Raw genomic sequence first — 17530 nt, 5'->3', positions numbered from 1 at the left:
ACTACCAATGTGGCAGAACCCTTCTCAAATAAACTAGAGAAGATGCTGGGATTTGCCCTGCCAAATTAAACTAAATTACAGTTTTTACAATCGCTAGGCCACATTTCTCAATACTTTGGTCATTTTCAAAACTTGTTCTCCAAACCAACTTTCTGCTTCACAGCAGTTATTTCACATTCAAAATCCACAAAAACTAACAAAACACTTAATTCATGTCTCAAATCAAGTGCCAATGATCCACAGTTTAGCTTGCACAGACTGAAGTTGTGATCACTCTGTGAAGAGTTTTGAAAAAGTGACCAACATTTGTTTGACAAATTTGAGAGTGCCAGAGACTTTGACTAAGGAGAATATTCTGAGCACAGTGTGTGATGTTATTGAGATCTTTTATGAAACTTTTTAGAGGTGACAAAAGTGAGAGTTCCAGAGTATCGAGCTGAAGAAAAAATTCTGAGCACAGCGTGTGATGCTGTTGAGATCCCTTCTGAAACTTTAGAGGAGACGCATATGAGCAATCCAGTCTCTCTAGCCAAGGAGACAAATCAGAGCGTAGTATGTGATGTTGTTGAGATCTCTTATGAAACTTTAGTGGAGATAAACATGAGAGAATGTCATTTTTTGTCTCAGGATAAACATGTGAGAAGCAGGAGACTTAGCCTTATGTCTCAATTTGATTCACTTGATCTCATTTCTGTCTAGGAGAAAGATGTGAGTTGAGAAGGAGATCTCAGGTTTGATTTTCCTTTTCTCTAGGTTGGCCTTTGGTTCACAAACTGGGTTTTTAGGGCCCTATAAAATCCATTTTATTTTTTCCCAAATTCCGTTTTTTCCGTTTAAATTTTTGCAGATTCTTTTTTTCCGTTAAAATGTTTGGTAGTTCAGTTTTTTTTACCCTTTACTGTTATTTTGGTGAAAAAAGAGTGTGCTTTTAATGTTAATATAATACAACATAAAACAAAAAATAGGAATGACCTTAAATATATCGAGGTAACAAACATCACATTTACTTTTTAGGACAAATATGATATTTAACATAACACTGCACTTCAAATACTTCAAATATTAATGGTTATTAGCTTTAAAATTTCCGGTAAAATAAATTATAATAGTTTATATAAGTTAAAATGAAAGTGCTCCATTAGCTTTTTCTTTCAAGTACATTTTTTTTAAAAGAAATAAAAAAAATAAAAAAATCATAAGAATCATCTTTTACAGTACTCTTAAGTACTCTTAAGTAAAACATTTAAATTTGAAAATTAACATAAAAAAAACATTGCACCATGAAATCATGTAGTGAATTGTTCTGTGTGTTTAACAATCACCATTATGATATCCAGAGCTGTGAAAAATAAAAATACACGAAAACACAACACTGCCTGAAGTTTTTTTCCCCCAACTTCAAAGGCCCCTTTAAATGATTAAAACTAGATGCTTAATTTTAACTTTAAGGTTACTTATCATGTAAACTAGCCATATACAGCATGTTAAATGCATGTTTGGAACAGAGGGGAAAATGGTTGCATTTGCAACAGATATGCATTGCTGCCTAATGTGCATATAAATCAAAGCACGAGATGACAGGGGTCGAGCAGAACACCGGAAAATCTGACAGAATGGACAATATTTGTCTGTATGTGCAATACACGAGCGCGGCTCCCGCTCTCCATACGCAAAGCTTCTGCGCCGCCTGCGCGTGCAGTGTGAAACCGCCGTTAGCGTCGAGTTTCTTAACTTTTTCGCTGCCGAAAGCAGAGCCGTGGAGACCAACTTCGCTGTACTTTCATTGTTTTGAAGGGCGAGCTGAAATGACGGGAGGGGTTGTGTCGCTTCCCCCGGTCTGCACTTTCCTCAGACATATGTTCTTAACCCACACGACACAGAATTTCATTACAAATATGTAAAATTCCGGGGAAATCTGCGTTAACACCAGATTCCGCGTTAATATGCCAATTCCGCGATTCCGTCCGCGATTCCGTGATCGCGGAAATTATAGGGGCCCTAGGTTTTCAATTCTTCCCTTATTTATTATTATTAAAATGTAAATTGTGTGTGTGTGTGGGGGGGGGGGGGGTTGTGTGGATCTACTGTGTTTGTAGACCCGGTTTACAGCAGTTAGTTCACCTACAAATGAAAATTAGCCCATGATTTACTCACCCTCAAGTCATCCCAAGTGTATATGACATTCTTTTTTTAAATGAATAAAATCTGAGTTATTTAAATTTATATTAAAAAAGTCCTGGCTCTTCCCAGCTTTAAAATGCCAGTGCCTTGTCGGTCCATAAAAGTGCATCTAACCATCATATAACTGATCCACACAGTAACTGATCCATAGACTAAAATACTAGCTTTCGGTTTTCAGTGCCACACGAATCACATTGCGCTTAAAGGACAACTCCGGTGAGAAATGACCCTAGGGGTAATTAACAGATGGTTACCGAGTAGATCGTTCTCTGGGATGCGGTTTCATGAAAATCGAATTTAAAGAGTTTTATCTCTAAACACAGATTAGCTTATAATGTCTATGGGGCATGGAATAAGTGAAATTAAATCGCTAGTTAATACCACTAACAAGGCAGCATAATGAGGGTCCCTACATGCAAACGAAGCATTGAGAACTTGTTAGAGTACAAACGGTTTAATAAGAAGATACTTTCTAAAGACAGTACATTACACGTTTACAGACTGCAGCCATCTTGGAAAACAGTCTCGACGACTCGAGCCACGAACGCTGTGCTAAGTGAGCTGGTCGATAGGAATTAAGTTTGTGAAATCTAATTACATGGACTTTTTTTTTCTTTTTTTTTCTCTATTGCGTTCAGTGCTTTCTTCCGGAAACAATGGCCCATATGAGATTCCAAGTCACAGTTCATCACTTAGCACAGCGTTCGTCACTCAAATCTGTTTTTAGAGATAAAACTCTTTACACTTGATTTCCATGAAAACGCATCCCACAGAAAGATCTACTCTGTAACCATCTGTTAATTACCCCTATAGGGTCATTTCTCACCGGAGTTGTCCTTTAAAGAGTAACCCTTCTTCACCCATGAATATTTGACGTATGTGCACTGACAAACACTGAAGAGAGAAGATAGAGCTAAACAAAACTTAGCGTCAGGGGTTACTCTTTTCATAATAACACTAAAACACAATTTCTTTCAATAAACATAGTTAGTTTAGTCTATAAAGTTTAAAATATGGACATTGTTCTTACACAAACGTGCCACTTTGCTTCAGAAGGCTCATCATTACTCACGTGCTAGATGCGTGAACACCTGAAGCACACGCCCCGAAAGCTGTATCTCTGACAGTCCACGAATGCTAAACTGAGCTCTCTTTCAGGACTTTTTACTCTTAAGTGGACAAATGAATACAAAATTATTTAAAAAAAATAGGAAGTATCCCAGTAAACATAGTTGCTTATGTCATAGTTGGTTCAGTTAAGTGAACATACACTTTGAGAAAAAGTAACTTTAAAATTATTAACTTATAAAAAAAAAAAAAATATATATATATATATATATATATATATATATATATATATATATATATATTTTTTTTTTTTTTTTTTACAGTGAGGACAATACACTGTTATATTACAACTACTGAGAGACCGTTCTGAAAAGCACTGTTTATTTTATTTGTATCATATCTTTTGTATTTATTTGTGCTTTCACTTGTAATGTGTTTGGGCTAGTGGTTTTAGATGTGCTCTTGAAATTGGAATAGAGAATAGTGTGTGTGTTGAGTTTGCTGCTCAACCCCCCACCAGTAATTTACATTTCAATGCATGAAGACTCTCACAGGTGAGACACAGAACCTCACTACTGTTACCTATGTCCTAGACCAAATACACGGCCAAAAATAAATTGAAATTACATGATGAAATTAAATTACAATCGCTAGAACACATTTCCCAATCTTTAGGAGAACTGAGTGAGGAGTTTATAAATTTGTTAACCAACTTTCAGCTTCACAGCAGTTAATTTTACATTTACAAATCAACTCATTCTTACAGAGCACGGCACAGGTTTATCCAACACTAACATCAGGAACATTATACAATTAAAATGTCTTTACAAAACTAGAATGACACTCTCTACTGCTTATAATTCACTGCATACTTACATTACAGTACAACATTATTCCTAAGTTTCCTCTTTTGAATGGATGGTAATGGACTAACACTTGTGTTGGTGTTCAGTTTCATAAAAGTTGCTTTGATAGTGTTTGATTTTTTTAGCAGGATAAATTGCATTACAATATTACTGTATACATGTTGTAAATTGCTGTCTCATTCAGTTTTGTATTATGTTATTGTTTTGTCCATAAGTTTAACACTTTGGAAAACAGCATGTAAGGATGTGCAAATTGTCCTGTGTAGAACAAAGATTTGATTGTGTTTGTGTCAAAGTGAGAAAAGATTTCAGGTAAATTGAAAGATGTTGCCATTGAATGCATGTTGTGCTAAAGCAATGTTGATCCACAGTTAAGCTGTGATATAAAATTTTCTTTTACAAAACATTTTTAATAATAAACACACTTTTTCAAAACTCTTCACACAGTGATCACAACTTCAGTCTGTGCAAGCTAAACTGTGGATCATTGGCACTTGATTTGAGACATGAATTAAGTGTTTTGTTAGTTTTTGTGGATGTTGAATGTGAAATAACTGCTGTGAAGCAGAAAGTTGGTTTGGAGAACTGTGTGAAGGATTTTGAAAATGACCAAAGTATTGAGAAATGTGGCCTAGCGATTGTAAAAACTGTAATTTAGTTTAATTTGGCAGGGCAAATCCCAGCATCTTCTCTAGTTTATTTGAGAAGGGTTCTGCCACATTGGTAGTTTGAGCTCTATTGGCCTGTGGTTCACAAACTGGTTTTTCAAGTCTTCCCTTATTGAAATGTAAATTGTGAGTGGGGGGTTGTGGGGGTTGAGGAGAGAAACACACAGGCGTCGTGATTTACTATCTAACAGGGGACCTGAGTCAGTGTGTGTGTAACGTAATCACTATTCAATAATGACCTGCATTTAATACATTAGAGAGCCATTTCTGCTTGATTTAACCCTTTAAACTCAGTTATTGCTGTAAAAACTCTAAATCTTTGCAGTGTGTTTGTGATTATAAGAAATGTCACAGCAAACACACAGGCGTCGTGATTTACTATCTAACAGGGGACCTGAGTCAGTGTGTGTGTAACATATTCACTATTCAATAATGACCTGCAATTAATACATTAGAGAGCTATTTCTGCTTGATTTAACCCTTTAAACTCAGGTATTGCTGTCAAAACTCTAAATCTTTACAGTGTGTTTATGATGATAAGAAATAACACAGCAAACACACAGGCGTCGTGATTTACTATCTAACAGGGGACCTGAGTCAGTGTGTGTGTAACGTAATCACTATTCAACAATGACCTGCAATTAATACATTAGAGAGCTATTTCTGCTTGATTTAACCCTTTAAACTCAGATATTGCAGTAAAAACTCTAAATCTTTACAGTGTGTTTGTGATGATAAGAAATGTCACAGCAAACACACAGGCGTCGTGATTTACTATCTAACAGGGGACCCGAGTCAGTGTGTGTGTAACGTAATCACTATTCAATAATGACCTGCAATTAATACAGTAGAGAGCTATTTCTGCTTGATTTAACTCTTTAAACTCAGATATTGCTGTAAAAACTCTAAATCTTTGCAGTGTTTTTATGATGATAAGAAATGACACAGCAAACACACAGGCGTCGTGATTTACTATCTAACAGGGGACCTGAGTCAGTGTGTGTGTAACGTAATCACTATTCAACAATGACCTGCAATTAATACATTAGAGAGCTTTCTGCTTGATTTAACCTTTTAAACTCAGTTATTGCTGTAAAAACTCAATCTTTACAGTGTGTTTATGATGATAAGAAATGTCACAGCAAACACACAGGTGTCGTGATTTACTATCTAACAGGGGACCTGAGTCAGTGTGTGTGTAACGTAATCACTATTCAATAATGACCTCCAATTAATACATTAGAGAGCTATTTCTGCTTGATTTAACCCTTTAAACTCAGGTATTGCTGTAAAAACTCTAAATCTTTGCAGTGTGTTTGTGATGATAAGAAATGTCACAGCAAACACACAGGTGTCGTGATTTACTATCTAACAGGGGACCTGAGTCAGTGTGTGTGTAACGTAATCACTATTCAATAATGACCTCCAATTAATACATTAGAGAGCTTTCTGCTTGATTTAACCCTTTAAACTCAGGTATTGCTGTAAAAACTCTAAATCTTTGCAGTGTGTTTGTGATGATAAGAAATGACACAGCAAACACACAGGTGTCGTGATTTACTATCTAACAGGGGACCTGAGTCAGTGTGTGTGTGTAACATATTCACTATTCAATAATGACCTGCAATTAATACATTAGAGAGCTATTTCTGCTTGATTTAACCCTTTAATCTCAGTTATTGCTGTAAAAACTCTAAATCTTGACAGTGTGTTTGTGATGATAAGAAATGTCACAGCAAACACACAGGCGTCGTGATTTACTATCTAACAGGGGACCTGAGTCAGTGTGTGTGTAACATAATCACTATTCAATAATGACCTGCAATTAATACAGTAGAGAGCTATTTCTGCTTGATTTAACTCTTTAAACTCAGATATTGCTGTAAAAACTCTAAATCTTTGCAGTGTGTTTGTGATGATAAGAAATGACACAGCAAACACACAGGTGTCGTGATTTACTATCTAACAGGGGACCTGAGTCAGTGTGTGTGTAACATAATCACTATTCAATAATGACCTGCAATTAATACATTAGAGAGCTATTTCTGCTTGATTTAACCTTTTAAACTCAGGTATTGCTGTAAAAACTCAATCTTTACAGTGTGTTTGTGATGATAAGAAATGACACAGCAAACACACAGGCGTCGTGATTTACTATCTAACAGGGGACCTGAGTCAGTGTGTGTGTAACGTAATCACTATTCAATAATGACCTGCAATTAATACATTAGAGAGCTATTTCTGCTTGATTTAACCCTTTAAACTCAGATATTGCTGTAAAAACTCTAAATCTTTGCAGTGTGTTTGTGATGATAAGAAATGACACAGCAAACACACAGGCGTCGTGATTTACTATCTAACAGGGGACCTGAGTCAGTGTGTGTGTAACGTAATCACTATTCAACAATGACCTGCAATTCATACAGTAGAGAGCTATTTCTGCTTGATTTAACTCTTTAAACTCAGATATTGCTGTAAAAACTCTAAATCTTTGCAGTGTGTTTGTGATGATAAGAAATGACACAGCAAACACACAGGTGTCGTGATTTACTATCTAACAGGGGACCTGAGTCAGTGTGTGTGTGTAACATATTCACTATTCAATAATGACCTGCAATTAATACAGTAGAGAGCTATTTCTGCTTGATTTAACTCTTTAAACTCAGATATTGCTGTAAAAACTCTAAATCTTTGCAGTGTGCTTGTGGTGATAAGAAATGTCACAGCAAACACACAGGCGTCATGATTTACTATCTAACAGGGGACCTGAGTCAGTGTGTGTGTAACGTAATCACTATTCAATAATGACCTCCAATTAATACATTAGAGAGCTATTTCTGCTTGATTTAACTCTTTAAACTCAGATATTGCTGTAAATACTCTAAATCTTTGCAGTGTTTTTGTGATGATAAGAAATGACACAGCAAACACACAGGCGTCGTGATTTACTATCTAACAGGGGACCTGAGTCAGTGTGTGTGTAACGTAATCACTATTCAATAATGACCTCCAATTAATACATTAGAGAGCTATTTCTGCTTGATTTAACCCTTTAAACTCAGTTATTGCTGTAAAAACTCTAAATCTTTGCAGTGTGTTTGTGATGATAAGAAATGTCACAGCAAACACACATGCGTCGTGATTTATCTAACAGGGGACCTTATAACCCTAAAGAACAATTTCTGCTTGTCCAGTCCTTGATTTATTTTATTTTTGTAAATGGTGCAAGAAATCAAATCTCACTCTTAAAATCTCAAGAACAAAGTATTTCGGGGGGATTTTAGAGAGCAGAAACTATATTTGAATAGGCAGCTAATACAATCGGGCACAAATGTAAATGCATTGGTGTACCTGACAATAATCTTAAATGAGAGATGTGGACTGATCATATACTGTAATTATGAAGACACAACAGAGAATGAATTTCTTAAAGAAATGACTTTTCTGTAATGTATTAGGTGTTATGTCTAAGGTATATTGTGTGTGTGTGCCTATTGTGATACCAGATGCCTGTGTAAACAAGTTAACTTATTTTAATGTGTTGACTAACATACTAAAGCACAAGAAGACTTGTGGACTAACTAAGTGTAGTGTGTTACTTGATGTTACATCTTGTAACTTTATTGCGACTGTGTAATAAATATATTTAAAAATAAGCTTCAAAATAAATGGCATTAAAGTATATTTTAGGTTACAAATAAATACTTCTCAGTACATTCAAAAGAACATAGTTATTATAAAAAGACATATTATTACTTGAGACATTATACAGTCTGTACGAAGCTTAACTGCATTTATAATCATTTAAAAAACAATGTTATTTATTTGTAAAGACATGTAATGGTGGAGATGGCATATATATATATATATATATATATATATATATATATATATATATATATATATATATATATATATATATATATATATATATATATATAATGAAGACAGACTTGACTGCCAGCTCACTTCACATTCACACACACACTAGTCTATGGAGGTCCCCTGTTGGATAGGTAGACATCGTTCAGGTCCCCTCTTGGCATGTTTTTAAAAAAATAAAAAAATGCTTATTTGAAGTTATATTATGAATAAGGACCTTAAAAGAAAATTTTGTATGTAATTTTTGTTTCTTCAAAATGACTAGAAACACAGGTCCCCTCTTGGATAGTGTAGAGTGATAGTCCCCTCTTGGTAATATAGACGTGTATGTGTGTGTGTGTGTGTGTGTGTGTGTGTTGGGTAGGTTTAGGGGCAGTGTGTGTGTGTGTGTGTGTGTGTGATGGGTAGGTTTAGGGGCAGTGTGTGTGTGTGTGTGATGGGTAGGTTTAGGGGCAGTGTGTGTGTGTGTGTGTGTGTGTGTGTGTGTGTGTGTGTGTGTGTGTGTGTGTGTGTGTGTGTGTGTGTGTGTGTGTGTGATGGGTAGGTTTAGGGGCAGTGTGTGTGTGTGTGTGTGTGTGTGTGTGATGGGTAGGTTTAGGGGCAGTGTGTGTGTGTGTGTGTGTGTGATGGGTAGGTTTAGGGGCAGTGTGTGTGTGTGTGTGATGGGTAGGTTTAGGGGCAGTGTGTGTGTGTGTGTGTGTGTGTGTGTGTGTGTGTGTGTGTGTGTGTGTGTGTGTGTGTGTGTGTGTGTGTGTGTGTGTGTGTGTGTGTGTGATGGGTAGGTTTAGGGGCAGTGTGTGTGTGTGTGTGTGTGTGATGGGTAGGTTTAGGGGTAGGGGCAGTGTAGGGGGATAGAAAATACGGTTTGTACAGTATAAAATCAATTACGTCTATGGAATGTCCCCACAATTCACAAAAACAAATGTGTGTGTGTGTGTGTGTGTGTGTGTGTGTGTGTGTTTCAGACAGCATGAGACTGCAAATAGTTGTTTTAAACAAATAAAGTTATTACGTTTAATCCATAGTTTTCAGTCACATGACTGTTGCGGAGCCTTGGAGGGGACAAACCACCACAGAACGGCATTGAACTGCAGCACAAACCTGCCAAATTTTCATCTTAAAACAAAAATATGTGAACAAGATGCACGTTTTGGCCACTATACAGCACCTGCTGCAGTATTTCAATCACTAAAAACAACGGGATGTTTTTAAAATGCTTAACGTGAAAAACACTCCAGGGTGAGTTGCACCAATAAGGATTTAGTTAAGCAAAGTTTAACGCTAATCTAAGATTTGTTGATCTGGGTTTTACTTTAAATCGAGTTGTTACACCACTTGATTTTACACAGATTAATTATGCAGTAAAACCATTATAGAGCTGATCAAGCAGACGGAGGGTGAGCTGATGACTTCTTTAATCATTAAATTGCCGTAATGTACTAAAACAGTGATATTAAACTGATATTATATTCAGTTTACACCTTTTTGATCATGCATACTATATAAAGGCGAGTAGATGAAACCCAGAATATGAACGCAACGTTTTCTTTATAATGGGTTTCGATGGGGAAACGCCTAACGAGAAACCTCGTGTTGCACTAATATTCAGTGTTCATCTGCTTTCCTGTACAAAGTGTGCAACATCAATACGGTGAATATTGAATTTGGTATTTTAAAGGTCCCGTTCTTCACGATTCCATCTTTCAAACTTTAGTTAGTGTGTAATGTTGCTGTTGGAGCATAAATAATACCTGTAAAATTATAAAGCTCAAAGTTCAATGCCAAGCGAGATATTTTATTTAACAGAAGTTCCCTTTCAAAGCCTACAGTGAACGGCCGGTTTGGACTACACCTCTGCACTTCCTGCTGTGATGACGTCACTAGAACCGTTTGTTGACTCCGCCCACAAGAACACGCAAAATAGGGGGCGTGGTCTTGCTGCTCTCCCGCGTGGAGAAGAGCGAGCATTCAGCGCTTGCATCTGCCCGTTATGGTAAGAGGCGGGACCTTTCCGGACAGTGCGCTAAGCTGCTGTCCAATCACAACACGGGAAGCGCTGGCCCAATCAGAACTCGTTACGTGTTTCTGAAGGAGGGACTTCAGAGAACAAGGAAATCATCAGGCCGTTTTTAGGACAGAGGAAACAGCGCTGTACAGATAAGTCAATTGTGTGAAAATACTATGTTTTTACACGCGAAACATGAACTCATGTTATATTGCACACTGTAAACATAATCAAAGCTTCGAAAACACGCGAAGAACAGGACCTTTAACATCACTGTCTTGCATTAATACTGACTACAAACCTGGTGAAAATGACTGGCGGTCAGTGGAGAAGAGCCTTGTTTTGCCTCCAGGGAGGCTTTCCCATAAGTGTGTGACGACACGTGAAAACTATGGACAGCTCTTTTTGACATCAAGCAACTCACATCAGTAACAGTAATGTGCCCAGTCTATTCTCTGATATATGCCGACCTAAAACATACACTTTTCACAATGTTGAAGTGTCCTATTAAAAGGTGCCGTTGCGATATGTACATTTGCGATATTTCGATAATTTGGATATATTGCGCAGCCCTACGTGACATCATGACGCGCTGCTAACTCTCGACAGGTGTGCTGAAATCACACATACCTCTCGTTTGATTGGTTCTCCCTCGCAGTGGACAATGGTATCCGGGGCAACAATGCAGTGTGGGGCGGGGTCTGTCTCTACCACTTTAAACTCCACTGCTCTCATGCCTCCTCTGACCAGGAAAATATCACCTGCCGAAAGTGTCAAAACAAACTCCTTTATCAATTTGGATATTTGCATAATGAAATAGGTAGACCAAAAAAACTTTTTTGGTAAATAGCGTACTAAATAATGATGTTGCAAACATTAAAACCCTGGCTTATCATCTAATCATTCCCTGAACCTGACCCCAGCTGTCCAAACGTCAATCCAAAGCTCAAAGAAGATCCAAAACTAAACGAGATCTGAAACTTAACTCAGTGAACGAGCACGTGTACCTTTGTGAACCGGTCGGTAGGCCTCCAGGAAATACGGCTTCAGAAAAACGTCAAACAGGTTACCCGTCAGCCCCTCGATAGTGTCATCAATGGGAAGAACATGGATACGCTTCCCATATTTCACATCTGGACAGGCGTGGATACTACACACACACACACACACACACACACACACACACATAGGGAGTACCCCAGTAGATTTACAGATTTTAGATTTAGCTTTGACACTAACAACAGCTAAGGCTTTTAGTTTTAAATTAATGTATTCAGTGATCTTGCTGGGAAAAGCAGGGGCGTCCGTAAAGCCTGATGTCATCTCACACACACACCTGATGACATCACCGAGGCGCACGCGCAGGTTGTTTCGGGTGACCCTGTTCATGCGCACGCGCTCGTTGCTACACGTGTCGTCTGTGAGAACGATGCAGACCGTCTGTTTCCGTTTACGACCGCGCAACATCACGGTGTCCCCGCGGAACATCTGCAGCTCCTCCATTTTGACCTGTGACACACACACACACACAAACACACACACTATTACAAATAAACAAGGCTTGACAAAAACACTCGCCAAAGACGGGTTGATTTCAGCAGTGGCGTGTAACACAATCACTCCTTCTAGTAACTTTGTCAGGTTGAATTTATATATAATATATACATTTTTCAATTGTAGTCTTTTTAAAAAGCGTTAGAAATAATAAATATAATGTCAAAAATATAGATTTATTTTTTGATACCTGAATATCTGAAATGCTTCTAATAATAATTTCCAGCAGAATAGATACACAATTCCAGCGTCTCTCTCTCTCTCTCTCTCTCTCTCTCTCTCTCTCTCTCTCTCTCTCTCTCTCTCTCTCTCTCTCTCTCTCTCTCTCTCTCTCTCTCTCTCTCTCTCTCTCTCTCTCTCTCTCTCTCTCTCTCTCTCTCTCTCTCTCTCTCTCTCTCTCTCTCTCTCTCTCTCTCTCTCTCTCTCTCTCTCTCTCTCCATCATTGAATTGACACACAAACCCGTCTCCCCGCACTCAATCGCTCCGGATGAATATTTCTGCTGTTACAGGGCTTGAAATTTGCTCCTGTTGCTATTACACATAATTTGACTCATTCCTGCAGATTTTGTGCTCATACCCAAAGTGCGCGCACATAAAGCTGCCTCTCAGGACTAAATTGAGCTCTTTTTTGCTGCGTATTGCACTTAAACAGCCAAAAACATACAAAATAATGTCAAAATGCCAGTCTTGGCAAATATTCACACAAACACAGCCGGTGTAAAACTATAATGGATCCGTGCATCAGCTCTTAAAGTGACAGTAGCCTAATAAACCTGCTGCTCATTGTGAGATAATATTAAAAATATCTATATGGCAATTTTTCCCCATGATATCAATGTCAAAACTGTGGCTAGTAACCTTGGAAAACCACGACCAGGGGCTGGAGCAAAAAAAGTTAACGTCAACCCCTGAAAATAAAGGTTCTTTACAAGAACAAAAAAAGGGTAAACTCTTTATTTTAGGGTTTCAATTCTCCCTATTAACTATTTGCGTATTAGCATGTATAGGCTATCACTGATATTGGCTGTTTATTAGTCCTTATAAAGCACATATTAATGCCTTATTCTGCATGACCTTATTCTGCATCCCTTAATCACACCCAAAAACTACTGTACTAACTATTAGTGAGTAGTAAATTGGGTTTATTGAGGCAAAAATCAGAGTTAATAGTGAATATGTGTTCCCCAGTTACCAAAACAAGAACTGTTCACTGAAAGGTACTTTGGGTAATCTTTTTTTAAGCACTGCAGAAACGTTAATTTCTAAGAGTACATAGATATACATGGAGATGTTTTGGGAAACCTCTTTGAAGCAATTCAGCACTCAACACTCAACCACACACACACACACACACACACACTCCAATAGACACGTTACCTGTGACAAGCACACAATACTGTTGTCCTCATTGGTGGCTTCATCCACGACGAGTCGATTCGGTCGAATCTTCTGCTTCAGAATAGCAGTGGAGAAATCCTCCGACTTTGAACTGCTCAACACACACACACACACACACACACACACACACACACACACACACACACACACACACACACACACACACACACACACTTATATAGCAGTGAACAATTCAATTTTCCACAACATTAATAATATACAATGAAGTACATGCATGAAAGCCTAGTCAGCACATGTAAAAGCTTACCGCTGTTGTTTTTCTGAATCTTTCTTCAGAATCAGCGATATTGAAAATCACTGCATATAAATATTACAGCAGACTGCACAATAATATTACACTAAACAGCACACTTACAATAGGCAGCATAAAATGTCACACATAAAATGAATATTTATACTCATGAACTTTAAGAAACTGGCAGAATTATGAAAATAATATAATTCAAGCATTGTGAATGCAAAAGTGAATCTGTGGGAAAGGTTTCAGTCAAATAACATTATAATAGATCAATAGTCCATGTACATTTAAATATAAAACTACTGAGGAAATCGCATTATATTGGCCATTTTATAGTCTTAACAGAGAGTTTTAATCAGGATTAAACATGAAAACACACACACTGCTGTCTGGTCTCCTGTTTACTGAACTTGGGATTTTCCTTAGTTGTCAGAATCATCACAATTAAAAGAAATAAGCATTTGAAATATATCAGTCTATGTGTAAATAATTAATATAATATACAAGTTTCACTTTTTTAATAAACAACTGAGGAAAATGCAGTAGTAGTAGCCATTTCAGTCTTAACAGGGAGTTTAAATGAGGATGACACATGAAAACAGTTATACACAAACACACACACACACACACACACTGCTGTCTGGTCTCCTGTTTCTTCATGTGACACTGATCTGTTTTTAGAGCAAAGTTATGTCTACTGCCAAGATCAAACTACCTAACGTTAGACAAACACAAACACCCACATTACTTTTCACGATCAAACCTTTTAAATCAGCTGGAAAAGATACTCACACGCACTGTAACACTCAACAATACGAGCTGGAATATTTAAAAAGCTTGTTTTTTAGAGGACTCTTATGCAGTGTAAACATACACATACACACACACACACTCCCGGGCCGAAGCTCCGCGGTTAAACTCACTCTGAGGATCCGGCGGGCATGGCAGGCTGGCAGGGCGGGTTTATCGGAGGAAAAGAGCCTAAAATCAGCCTGTCCTAGAGGTCAGAAGTGCGGGTCTAGTCTGTAGTCCTCAGTTCAGAGCAATGCAGGACGAAGTGTGACGCTCTCCCTGATCGCATTCAGGCTCCATGCCTAGAAAATGTGTGTGTGTGGCACGACTGAAACCCGTCCCCTCACATAAGCTTCTGTGCACGTGTCATGCACATGTACACAAACAGTGAATAATTGTGAGGCTGTCTCAAGAGTTTTCCTTTGTTTTTCGATGTGTTTGCCCTCTTTTCCCACCCTGCTCATTCCAGACATTCCTCTCACCATCTAACAATCACACACAGATTCATAAACATTCATCAGCGCTTTACTCGTCCACTTTAATGCATGTAATCGAAAAAGCTTTTAGTTTTCTCATTACAAAGCAACCGAGAAGACGTACAGAAACAATTGCGTGTTCCTCAAAATGAGCTGACATTGAAGTGTCGGAAAGAGGGCAATAAGAAACACTTGGGTTATTCAATGATGTACACAAAGATTGGACAATGCAATTTTCTTCTGAAACTCACTCACAGCATCTACATTCATCAAGGCGGATGCTGGTCTAATGTTGACTTGACTTATGGCTTATGGTACACATATCAAATATCATAACCCATGGTGACATTTACAACTCCCAGCATATGGCAAGCCGTTTTAACATTCCCAGGATATGAATTCGTCACATGAACAATTCAGATTTCACTTATTGAAATGCATATTCGTGACATCAGAAATTTGATTTTTACTACAATCAATGGCTATTTTTGATATCAAGAATCATTTCAACTAGTAAAAATGTCAAAAACTATAATTCTTGATATCTGTGATTGTATTTCCATTAGTTAAATAACACCATAGAATCCCATTCAAACTCAATTGTTGACAACAAGAACTGATTTTTTATGTTTAAATTCCAATTTCACACACGATTGATGAATACGATTTTTTCTAGTAAAAATCATAATTGTTTTATTGTTAAATTTATGTTAAAATTATGATTTAATGAAAGAAAAAAATAGTGGTTATAGTGCAATTGACTGTTCTTGATATAAACCATTGAATTACTAGTAAAAAAAAAAATTTATATCAATAATTTGATTATCACTAGGTAGAAAGTCATTTTAGATATATGAAATGACTCTCCTAATTATTAATATCACAAATACGTTTTCAGAAATCAGAAATGCCAAATGTAACATGTTGAACTATGATCGCAGATATCAAGAATTATAATTTTTACTTGTGGAAATGTAATTCTTGATATCAACAATAGTAATTTTACTAGTAATACTGGCTATTCTTGATGTCTGTATGTCCACTAGTGAAATGTCACCATAGGATGCCATTCAAACTCAATTGTTGATATCAAGAACTGATTTATTACATTTAAATTCCAATTTCACGTATCATGAATACAAATTTTTCTAGTAAAAATCATAACTGTTTTATAAAATTACGATTTTATGAAAGAAAAAATTTTTTTTTTTATTAATGATGAATATGATTTTACTAGTAAAAATCATAATTGTTTTATTGTTAAATTAATGTTAAAACTGATTAAAGAAAAAATTCAAAGATTGATATCAACTATTGAATTGGTGCTAGTAAAAATTAAATTTTTTATATCAATAATTTGATTGTCACTGGTTAGAAAGTCATTTTAGATCACTGAAATTACTCTCCTAATTAATGAAATGACAAATTCTTAATATCACAAATACATTTTCAGAAATCCCAAATGTAACATATTGAAATACGATCAAAGATATCAATCATTATAATAATTATATAATTTTTGATATCAAGAATCATTTCCATTAGTAAAAATTTTCAAAACCTTTCCGTTAGTTAAATAACACCATAGGCTGCCATTCAAACTCAATTGTTGATTCAAAAACTGATTTAACTAGTTGAAATTGCACATATCAGAAATATCATTCTTACTAGTAAAAATCATAATTGTTTTATACAATTATGATTTTATGAAAGAAAACATTAAAACAATGATTAAGTGGTTATAGTGCAAATGACTGTTCTTGATATCAACCATTGAATTAGTACTAGTAAAAATGTACATTTTTATATCAATAATTTGATTGTAACTAGTTATCTGAAACGACTCTCCTAATTATTAATATCGCAAATATATTTTCAGAAATCAGAAATGCCAAATGTAACATGTTCAAATACATTTACAGATATACAAAATCACATTTAAACTAGTGAAAATTGATATGAGGAATGTATTTTTTACTAGTAACAATAAAAGCTTACAACAAAAATTATATTTCTACAAGTAAGAAGTGCAAAAGCTGAGAAATCAGTAAGAAATCAGTTCTTAATACCACAAATTGAGTTTGAATGGGATCCTATAATCACATTTCACTAGTGAAAATACAATTATTGATATCACAATTTTTTACGAAAGTGGAAATCTAATAATTGATATCAAAAAATAGCCATTGTTACTAGTAAAATTCAAATTTATGATATCAAGAATGATCATTTTACCTAGTGAAAACTGAATCATTGATATCAAGAATTCAGATCCTAATGAATAAATGTCAAAACAGCTTGCCATGCCCAGACATCTGTGTATCCATGCCTCCCTCTGCTGGCAAACCCCTGAATATTAGACCTCAACGGTTGTCGCTTC

At 36.4% G+C, this 17530-nt stretch overlaps 1 protein-coding gene across 1 annotated transcript in view; it reads right to left on the bottom strand.

Annotated features, from left to right (window-relative positions):
* Positions 1-15025, bottom strand: part of zgc:136908 (Transitional endoplasmic reticulum ATPase) — a 34544-nt gene extending 19519 nt beyond the window's left edge. The window contains exons 1-5 of the mRNA XM_067440701.1: positions 14806-15025; positions 13603-13714; positions 12007-12179; positions 11678-11820; positions 11301-11431 (exon numbers count right to left, since the gene is read on the bottom strand). Of these exons, the coding sequence (XP_067296802.1) occupies positions 11301-11431; positions 11678-11820; positions 12007-12179; positions 13603-13714; positions 14806-14825 (579 nt within the window). The 5' untranslated portion in view covers positions 14826-15025. The remainder of the gene's footprint in view (positions 1-11300; positions 11432-11677; positions 11821-12006; positions 12180-13602; positions 13715-14805) is intronic.
* Positions 15026-17530: the final 2505 nt, after the last annotated feature.

This window comes from Pseudorasbora parva, chromosome 4 (assembly GCF_024679245.1).
Source record: "Pseudorasbora parva isolate DD20220531a chromosome 4, ASM2467924v1, whole genome shotgun sequence".
Lineage (NCBI taxonomy): Eukaryota > Metazoa > Chordata > Actinopteri > Cypriniformes > Gobionidae > Pseudorasbora > Pseudorasbora parva.
This window is presented reverse-complemented; position numbering and strand designations above follow the sequence as displayed.